The following is an 11,498-nucleotide window of genomic DNA, read 5'->3' on the forward strand; positions in this document are numbered from 1 at the left end:
GGTTTGAGCCGATGTGTGAGAGCTCGCATTGTCATGGTGCACAATGATTCGTCTTCTCTTGTTCGTTTTTCGAATTTCTCCGAAGACTTCAGGCAAACAAATGGTGGAGTACCACTCAGGATTGACCGTCTTACGTTGCTTAAGCGGAACAGTCGCCACATGAACAGTTTTGCCGACGAAACAGGCGACCATTTGCTTCGAAGTGCTTCCTCCACGAACAACTTTCGTTGGATTTGGCTCGTCTTGGAAGACCCACACGGTCGATTGCTGTTTTGTTTCGGGCTCATACGCATAGATCCATGATTCGTCACCTGTGACGACCTTATAAACGTCTTTTGAAGCACCGCGATCGTATTTTTTCAGCATTTCTTTACACCAATCCACACGAGCCTTTTTTTGAGCGATTGTCAAATTGTGCGGGATCCAAGGAGAACTAACCTTTTTTACGGCCAGGTGTTCATGCAATATCGAATGTATGCTGGTGGGAGAAATGCATAGGCATGCCTCTATCTGAAGGTATGTTACATGACGGTCTTGCATTATCAGTTCACGTACGGCATCGATGTTTTCTGGCACAACGGCTGTTTTGGACGACCTTCACGGAATTCGTCTTTGAGCGAGCGTCGGCCACGATTGAATTCGTTGTACCAGTTTTTCACAGTGCTATAGGATGGTGCTTCATAGCCATGCAAAGGTTTTAGTTCATCAATGCACCTTGTCGTGATAATCCACGTCGAAAGTTGTTGTTCACGAGTTAATTCCATTTTTTGGCCGAGATAAATTTTTTAATTCCCTGTAATTAAAACAATTCACGATTAAATGACGAAACGTTTTGAGTGATGTAATGCTAAAAAATGTCAAACTTTCCAATGGAAATGTCAGATTGCACCTGGAAACACTTAGTGTTGCCTAGGCCAGAAATTTATATAGCAGCCTACGTAATAGGCGCTGTAAGTACAAAGTTTAATCTCCTTCATTAATTGCTTCTCAATTTGTATACTAGAAAGGAAAAGACTCAAAGGGAAAGCAAAAATGAGTTGCGAAGTAGGTTTGCTTGTAGTCTGATTTCACCCATTTTAACACTGTGGGATAGAAATTTAAAGGTAACAGTAAGGAGAGTAGACATCTGAAACCTTGCCATGTCCCCTGAGTTTATGAATTCTTAATAACGTAAGTATTATATTTCACAGGCAACAACAAATTAATTGTACTTCTTTACCGTGTTTTGAACTAGTTTTTTAAGTATAATTTCCTTTCTATCTTTGCCTGTAAATGCAAGGTTAGGAGTACCGATGAAGAATAACTGATGGCATCTTTATAGAATGACTAGGAAAATTCTTTAGAAAACATTACAACAAATTACATTTTTTTTATTTTTATTTTATTTTATTAAAGCTTACATAATAAACAAATTATTATTTAAACTAAAGTACGTAGCGCAGTACAGTTATAATGAATTGTTTGATGAAACTTGATCGAATTGGACCTTGTTAAATGACTATATAGGTTTTTTTATTAGTCCAGATATAATCATATTTTAAATCCAAAATTAATGAAATTTCGGAGTGGCCTGTACGCATACAAAACCCTTCAATCACATACTCAGTGAATGAGTGAGGTTTCTCTTACATCACCATGTAGTAATGTTTTCGCACGTAAAAAGTAATAAACGTATAAATTTTAATATTTTTTCCCATATTAAAAAAAATGATGTGTCGGCATTGTGCAGCGCGTAAAAAGCTGCGCTGTGCGGCATAAAATATTTTCTACCCATAATTGTCTTTCGCGGCATTACAATTTCATTTTACGCCAACAATTAAACACAACAGCCTCCTTTTTTGCAATAACGGTGGCATGTATATGTACATATATATGTAGCGTGGATATATCACATATGATTGCGCTCACTTAATCCGCTTAATGACAGTTGACAATTTCGCAAATACTGCGAATGTATTTATTTATTTACGCCAATATTTGAGTTGTGGGGAAAAACTTGACTCATTTACATGTCAGTTGGATAAATATTGAAATAAATATGAAATTAAAACATTTTCATACAAACAAACGCCAGTCAGAGAAATGCGCTTACTGTAATATTTATATTTGTATATGTATGTGTGTGCTTATGCTCATACAATATTTAGAGTGGCTTATATTTAAAATTTCCATATGCGGTACATCAATATTTTTCCCTCTCTGTCACTTATACATATATTCGTTCACTATTATTTATTAAATTTTTTTCGTTACCTTTCAGGGGCTTTCCGGTTGTATGATGTTGACAATGACGGTTACATAACGCGCGAGGAAATGTACAATATTGTGGATGCCATATATCAGATGGTGGTAAGTTGGGTGCAAACCGTTATAAAAAAATTTCAATAAATAAACCTGTTAAAATTGTGTGTGTGTGTGTATGGGCGCGTATGTGTGTCAATTAATTTATTGGAGATTAAATTGTGAATTATGAATAACGTTAGCTTCAGAGAAAGATCAATTTATGGCAGATATCAAAGCAGTACTTTGCTTAATTAAGTACATGTAAGAATGTAGGCGAAATGGAATATAAAGAAGTGTGAATATTGTGAGTGTAAATCCGCTTTTATAAAATCAAAATTAATTAAATGGTAATGTATAAGTCTCTTCCGATGTTAACTGTTACCTCTTTACAGTACGTAGGTGAATAAAAATCATAGTTTCCAAAGATGTAAGGTTATGTTACACTGACCAACTGTCACACCATACATTAACTGGTCCTTAGTATTATAATACCAGATGGAGGTTTAGTTTAATGTTCGTCGTACAGGGTATTAACGCTTTTTGCGAACTTTAAAAGCGACTTGATATCTGATTTTGATAATTAATCTAGTCCCGTGAACCGCTTCTAAACATATAAGATGAGTTTTAGTTAAGTCTCAACAGAGACGCGCTCACTTTATCATGCCAACTTCCTTGTACTTTCTGCATATATTGTCGTTGCTTATGTTCATCCGGCTAGCTTGCATGTGATGTCAGTAGGTTGTGAAGTCATTAGGCCAATAAACGTTCAGTAGGCCTTTCAAGAAGCCTGCGTTTTCTTGTTCGGGACTATTGAATATGATCTAGGTGTTCCTGCACGTTCTTAAGGCATTTCATCTCGCTCTGTAAGCCCATTCCGAAAGTTTCGTTGTATATCGTTCTTAGTGACCTCCGTATGTCCTATACTTGTTCGATATCCAGACGGATGGCATTTTTGACAACCGGTTTCTGGCAGCTGCTACATATACTGCCTCTCCGCTTCTGAATACATACTATGACGGAATACGTTGGGAAATTATTACCTTAATTGCCGGCTGGCTATCAAAGTATATATTGTTTTTCTTTATATTTTTTTCTTTCACAGCGTTGTTAGCTATCTTAGCCTCTATTTTGAGAAATAGATTCCGGTTACAACCATTAGCCATTTTTGAAACGATTGTTTGTACTATATGTTGTATGCTCCGCTGGCATGTTGCATACTTCTGCGCCATCCACCATTATTAGTTTTCCAATTTAAGCTTGAAGGTGTGATTTTTTTATCCACCAACTTCTTGTTTTAGATTCTTAAGAGCTCATACGTACATTTCAATTCGATGAAACTGTTAAGGCCTCGAAAAAGCTTCGATGTAGAACATAAGACCTGTTGGTAAAACTTAGTAGCAATTGCTACTAGAAATTGTCATCTTTAAAAATGTAATTCTTCGGAATTCTCGTTAACAGAATAATCTTAAGATAGCGGCCCAATGGTGTAAAACTTGAAGCTATGGTAAATATTGTTATAAGGGAGTTCCATTAGGAGTTGTAAGTCTCTATATACTATTTCTAGACTTATTTAGTAAGCACTTGCTTATATTCCTGTCATACTTGGGCCGTATCTGCCTTGTTATCTTGAAACTTCTTAGCTGCTCTGAGCTTTTTGTTCTTTTGATCGTTTCCCAGTGGGCATGATATTAACACCGCTTCGGATTAATCCAAAGCTGCCCTTAGCTTTCGTCTGCCTTTTCATTTCTGAGTGACTGGAAAAAAATTATGGATAAGTATAACCTGCCAGTAAGTTTAAAATCTTCCTACAATTGTTGACTATGCTGGAATTAATTTGTGGCATCGAAAAGGTCAGCAATGCCATCCGGCTGTCTGTGAATATGGTTACGTATTTGTAGCCTTCTCTAGCTATTCAATTTAACTCCATAGGCCTTTCCTTAAACCTACTACTTCTGCTTTGATAATTCGGGCTGAGTTTCGTAGACGGATAGAAGTAGATATGTCAAGATCATTGGAGTTTACCTCCGACTCTACTCCGCTGTTCACTTCGATACAGATAAATATAAACCTCACCAGAATAATATACTTATAAAATCTAACCTCGGGAGAATTAGTCTGATTTATAAGAGTAAGCTGGTTCAGAATAGCGCAATATACATAATATTTCCGGTTCCAACCTCCAAAGTTCTTTATTCTGATAGCAGGACTTGCTGCTACTTTTCCGACGTAGTTTGTTAGTGTCGCTGAGCCATTTATGCTGTAATTATTCTGTTCATAGCTGGTGTCCATTTGCAAACTGTGTCGGCAATGGCGCCATGTGACAGAGGGACTTTGTTATCTATATTCCAAAAACTTTTTTCTCAGTTCAGTTTGCCTACAATTCAGGTTATTGTACGCCCTGTCCCGGAATTTTAGAAAGTTTTATGCTATTATGTCGAGGTCGTTTCAAGTCTGCCAGGAGAAAGGTTTCTAAAGCCCAGTTTATAGCATAAATAGTATATACCAGTACTAATTATATATACATTTATAGCATGTTTCTTTAGGGGTTACATGGGTTTACAGGTTTCAAAAATCCTCCACCTCTAGAATATTATCATGAAAACTTGTACGCTCGAGGCTAGCTAGGCTAAGTAAGCCGTCTTTAAACTCGTTTTTCTTGAAATTGTGATTTTGAAATCGGTTGGCAAGATTTCTCGAAAACTACTTAACTAATATTCATGAAATTTTACACAGGTTTTGAGATATAATTCTTAAAGACTTGGTAGACGTAGTTTTTTTCGATTACAACTATTTGAAAAAAGTGTCGCGAAATTTTCATTGAAATTTTATTTTTTTTGTAAAAATTTCTGCCAAAAATCAAATAAGTTTTTTTTCATCGTCCAAGTTCTAAGTTAAGGTTTTAACTAAAACACGTAATTTTTCACCTTATATTATGATGTAAGGAGTTATCCTGCCATCGCGGGCCCATCTTTTTTCCGAGGGGTCACCGGAAATGGCGTCGCAGTGACCGAGTTTGAAACATTTTTTTTTTTAAATTTCAGAATTTTTTCGTGAATGGTGCACCATAAAAAATTCGAATAAAATATTTCATTTTAAAAATTGTAAAAATTGTTGAAAATGGCTGTTTTTTACCCAAGGTAGCCCATTTAACTCCTTAAACCAAGCAAGTAGCTCTCTGATTTTTAAAAATCACGAGCTATCTCGTTGTTACTTCATAAAAGCTAACTATAAAATATTAAAAATTTATTTATTTCTTATAAAGATTTTCTTTAATTTACTAAAATTTCTTTATCCCCTTCTTATATTTTTCTGCTACACGCAAACAGGGTCAACAGCCGCAATCGGAGGATGAGAATACGCCGCAGAAACGTGTCGATAAAATATTCGATCAAATGGATAAGAATCATGATGGTAAATTAACATTAGAAGAATTTCGTGAGGGTAGTAAAGCTGATCCACGTATAGTTCAGGCGTTAAGTTTAGGTGGTGGTTAAGACACGAATGCCAACGAACGACAACACACTACGTAAACAAACGAACAGTAAATTTAACAAATAATAATTATGAGAAACGAGAAAAGGGAAGTGTGGGCCAGCGCCAGCGCTGAAGAAAATTTGGATAACTAACAATAAAAATTAAATAAAATGAAGAAAAGATAATAATTTCATAAATGGCACGCTGCAATAGTTTTCGCTGAACTTTGAGCAATCAGTTTTTTACAAGAAACTAGTAAATTTTGGAAACCGAACTTTCAGTGTTAGAGATTACTTACTTTTCGCGTAAATAAAAATGCATTTTTTCCGATACAAAATACTTAAACAATTATTTTCACGCAACTTTTGCTAAAAAAAAATTTGCAAAAAGAAAAAAAGAAACACTTTCTTTAAAATAAAAAAAAATAATTAATTAAAGTAATATTATAATAAACTTACATAATGAGCAATTTAGTAATTTTTATTGACAACATACATATATGAGATAATAATTTTTTGCAAAAAATTTTAATACTAGCAAATAGTTCAAAAAACATTTAAAAACAAGTAATACATATAAACTTATTGTGAAAAAATGCGTTCATTAGTATGTATAACTTACTATATACACAACAATTGGACAGCGAATAAAAATTTGAAATCAATTAGCAATACAAAGCGAATACACCAATTATTAAGTAATTAGCAACAAAATAACAAAAAAAATATATATTTAAAATTAAACTAACAACAAAAAATTGTTTTCATGCAAACGAAAGTGTCTAGTGAGAATGTCATAAAACAAGCCTTCATTATATTTATAAATAAATATAAATATTTATAATTAAATATAAATATAAAATTACAAAATAAATTTAATAATTATTAACCAATCATGCAATTGATTAAACGTTTTAAAAAGTTAGCAATTAGCCTTATTGCATATTAGCATGGCCTTATGGCTTTGGCGCTGCGGAAGATGAGCACGATGACGAAAACAGTAGCATACATATAGGCGTTAGGACAATTAGTAGCAAATAATATTTAAGTCATAGATATATATATATATATTTAAGTAGTTGTGCAATGAAGTTTTCGAAATAAAGTGCGATATTATATTATGTCGTTGCATTACTTTTGGTATAGGGGGATTAGAGCAGTGTCTAAGGTTGCTCAACGCAAAGTGTAGCATAGCTTACGCAGCCAAAAGAATGTACAGTGGAAAAGTTCAAGGCTATAGCATACATTTAGGCGAAGTTAGTTGCGGGAAAAGCGCTTGAGTGTTAGCTTTAGTGCGACAACGTGACGACCTTAGTTGAACTTTAATGTCTCTGATGAACTTCGCTTCTCATCTTCGGGCTTTCACAGACATACGCACCGACAGCACTGTGTCGTATGCCATCATACTAAGATAATTTCTATTCTATGTGCGGTTCAGCTTTATTATTATTTCACTAAATTATCAAATAAAATGTATAGCAAGACAAACTACAAATATTTGCAATATTTATTACTAACAAAAAATACCCATGTATATGAATCATCATGTTCTACAAAAATAAATGCTTAATACACAAAAAAATGCTAAAAATAAAAACCTACAACAAATTAAAAGTAAATTTATAACTAACAAAAACCTCACCGAAATTCTTCAAAAATACAACAAATACAGTCTGTAAAAAATATGTTTAACCACTATACGAGTATGAGCAAATAAATAAGTTAAAAGTATTTTAGTAAATTTATAATACAATTAGTGCTGTTGCAAACAATACAGTGAAATATACTTATACATAATTGTATAGAAAGGTATGTAAGAATCTCAATTAACGCAAAAATCTCAATGCGCAGACAAGCTATGGCATGTATGTCGACCTAAAATTTCTTTATAAGTATGCACAAAAAGTATATTATTCAGTTTAAACTTATGTAAATACTATACGCAATTTAAGTAATACAAAAATACCACCATTGTGCTTCAGGCACATGAAAAATAGCAAAATTCGTAAAAACTGTAATTTAAAAGAATAAATATTTCGCACTTAAGTGTAGTTGCGATCGGCATACATACGCTAAATAATCAGGCAACATTTGAACGTTAATTTTTCCTGATGTAAAATTATTGCATATAAATATTTTCTTATTGTGTGGCACATGCAAGATTTTTCTTGGAACTAAAAATATCAAATACCCGAAATTTGAAATATTTTCAAAACTTAGAACCAGCAATGCGTTTCTCAAAAAAAGACCTGAAATAGTAAAGCAGTAATGAAAATCAGTCGCCGTAGACGTTGCTTTACCCTTTTACCCGAAATTTTCATGGATGCTAAGTAAGAAAGCTTGCCACACAGAGTTCTTCATTCATACTAAATAAAGAGAGTTCCCACCCCGAGTTCTTCACTCATACTAATTAAAAAGGGTTGCTGCATTGAAAATAATTAAATTTATTACAGCGAACTAATGCTTTTAAGCTTCTCAAGTCGAAAGTCGAAACTCAAAATTACCTTTAAAAAATTTATTTTTAAATTAAAAGGCTAAAACCACTTGCGAATTCCCCAAAGTCAATATTTTTAGCTTATATGCAGCATATCGTGTACACAAATAGTTGACAATATTCTCTAAACATTTGAAGTAAAATGTTTCGGAGATATGATCTTAAACCTCGAAAGTCGAAACCCAAAATGAAGTTTCAAGAAAATGTTCCTTGATTAAGGGTTTATGTATGTACACTTGTGGATATCCACTTCGATTGATATTTTTGCTTTTGTATCGAATATTTGACAATATTATCCGTAAATGTTGAAGTTGATTCCGCTAAAAGTTTCGGAAATACGATCGTATTTAAAAAAACTAAATTTATTATAAACGGCTCCCAAAGCTTTAAAAGCTTCTATCATAAAACAGTCTTTTCAGAAGGAAAATCTTCCGAAACACTCGAACGGATCGATTTAAAATTTTCAAATGATCGAAAGAATGTAGTTTTTGATAACAATTTGATTGCTTAAGTCAATCTATGTGTAAATATCATCACAAAAATCTAATTTTTTTAGGAAATCGCATATTTTGTTAAAAATCAAACTTTGACAAGTCCTTTGATCATTTTTTGTAATTATAAAATTGGGTTGTAAGTTTGAAAAAAATTTAGGCGGAAAAATTGTTTTCACCGTTCTCACGTTTCTGTAGAGGTCCTCCTAAAGATCGACTACGATATCAAGGGAATCCAAAGCTTTAAGAGTTTCTCCCAAAGCTTAAAAATATTCTCCATAAACTTTAAAAGCTTCTCCTTAAGCTCTAAAATCTTCTTCCAAAGCTTTAAAAGCTTTTTTCACAAAACATTCTTTTCAGAAGAAAACTTCTACAAAACGCCCGGATCGATTGAATTAAATTTTCAAAGGAAAAATTCAGTTTTTGATAATAAGCCATTCTAAGGGTGAAATTCATCAAAAAAATGTACTCTTTTGGTCAAACCGCCAATTTGTTGAAAACAAAAGTTCTGACAAGTTTCATCATAACATTTTTCGTAATTTTAGGCAGCAAAATTGTTTTCAGTGTTAAGCACTTTTATTGGAGGCCCTTTTGGAGATCGACTACTATGTCAAGGGAATTCAAGATTTTACAAAATGAATCGTCGACTTTTAAAATATTTTTTTATTAAATAAGATGTCTTCTAAGAAATCATAAAAAACACATTTGACTGACTTGCAAGTGGTTATAACCCTTCAGTAAAGGAAGTAAACATAAAAATAAAAAAATGGCAGCCTTTTGAAGCGTTCGCTATACTAATTATACAAAAATTAAAAACTTCACAAAAAATTCTTAATAATATAATTAAAACCTCGAAGCATTAAAAGCACATTGCAATTTTCCAAATTTAAGTAAAACTTTTAGCTAATTTTAAAAATGTTCTAAGCACATAAAAATATCACAAATTGTTTAAAAACATTAAAATCAATATTTGATTATTATATTTTATTTTTCAAAATTTGAAAATCTTAAAACCACACATTTCAAACTACTTGAAAATAAAGCAACTAAATTTATACTAATTTTGAAAGCAAATGCTAAAGTCAATTCTAATACATACTTATTACTATGCTAACTGAAACTATAAAACAACACAAAAATATTAAAACTATTTGGAACTCAGATATGAAAACACAAAGCACTAATGTATGTACTACTTACTATAACGATACTCATTATTCGAAAACTATATTATGTAAATTACATTACATTATATATAAATAAAATATATATATACTTAATCATATTTAGTGAAGAACTAAATAAAAAATAAGATATCTTTAAAAGCAATATTTTAAATTTGACTAATATATATAGTGAAGAGAAAAACATAAAAATATGTATATAAAAAAATTAAAAAAATTATTAAAAAATGCAAATAATTAAGGGGAAATCATAAAAAGAAAAAATTAAAAAAATAATAATAAATTAATTAAGAAATAAAAATTAAAAGAAATAAAAAAATTAATACAAAAATATAATAAGAAAAGTATAATGAAATCTAAAATAAACTAAAATAACGAAGAAAATGAAAATATAAACACAAAAACACCACTTCGTAGGCACACTGTGTCCTGCCGAAAATGCAATTAAAGCAACCAAGGCAATTTTCTTTCAATTATATTACAATCGAATATAAAAAACCGGTGAAAAAGCAGTGATTACAGTGTCAATAATGTTGTCAAATTGCACAACATAACAAACAATATACCGAACTTACAAAAAATAAAAATAAAAATATTTGCAAAGAATTCAAATTTAATAAAAAAAAAAATATTAGATTAATTTGCAACTAAAAACAGTGCATATTAATATGGCGTGTGCTGTCGAAAAAATATAGAAACACAATAACTTTTGTGGCATATGACAAGTGTGACGTCACTGTTGCACATTTCATGTGCATGCAAATAACAGTAAAGAAAAACAAAACACGACTTCAATTAAAATGTAATATATTTACATACATACATACGATATTTGAAAGCGCAACAGTTTAATAGGAACAAAATAAATAACAGTAAAATTAACTATATTAAAACTTATATACATACAATTTTAAGGTAATATAAACAAAGAGCAAACAACAACAACAACATATATACTTATATATATAGTACATAAAAATGTATTTTTCTTATTTTTACTCATTTATTTATTAACTAATTTAGTTTTTTGAAATAAATATATTTTGTTGTTAATATATTTACTATACAAATTACAGTGAAATACCAAAGAAACAAACAGTGTGGCGTGAAATTATTCCGAAATAAAATTTTCTGCAAAAATTTAATATAGTTGAGTTTCTTTTCGATTGTTGGTTACTCTTTTGTTAATGGTAAGTGATGGTTGGTTTGGTTGGACACTACAAAAGTAGACCGATAGGGACAGAAAAATACGTCATATTTTTTTCTGATTTTTTGACATTTCCCTTTAGTAAGGTTTTTCATTTTTTATGGAAAGATATACGATCCAACAACGAGTCAAAATTTATAAAATTTACTACCGAAATTCGAAGTCAGTGGCCTCAACTTTAAGAGCGCTACGTCCCGAGACAAAGAAGTGCTCGTAGTGTTGAGAATATTACTGCCGCTAGCGCATAAATTGAGGAATACCCAAAATCAGCCATATGTAAAATCGTCGTATCCTTGAGAATTGTTCTGAGTAACATCTTAAAAATGATGCGGATTTTCATTAAAAAATCATCTTCAGCGATGAGGC

At 31.7% G+C, this 11,498-nt stretch overlaps 1 protein-coding gene across 5 annotated transcripts in view; it reads left to right on the forward strand.

Moving 5' to 3' along the window:
* Nucleotides 1-11,070, forward strand: part of LOC105224150 (frequenin-1) — a 100,593-nt gene extending 89,523 nt beyond the window's left edge. For all 5 annotated transcript variants that reach the window (XM_049456044.1, XM_049456040.1, XM_049456043.1 and 2 more), the window contains exons 8-9: nucleotides 2,261-2,349; nucleotides 5,610-11,070. In XM_049456044.1, the coding sequence (XP_049312001.1) occupies nucleotides 2,261-2,349; nucleotides 5,610-5,777 (257 nt within the window). In that variant the 3' untranslated portion in view covers nucleotides 5,778-11,070. The remainder of the gene's footprint in view (nucleotides 1-2,260; nucleotides 2,350-5,609) is intronic.
* The last annotated feature ends 428 nt before the right edge of the window (nucleotides 11,071-11,498 follow it).

The sequence above is a fragment of the Bactrocera dorsalis genome, chromosome 4, assembly GCF_023373825.1.
Source record: "Bactrocera dorsalis isolate Fly_Bdor chromosome 4, ASM2337382v1, whole genome shotgun sequence".
NCBI classification, from domain to species: domain Eukaryota; kingdom Metazoa; phylum Arthropoda; class Insecta; order Diptera; family Tephritidae; genus Bactrocera; species Bactrocera dorsalis.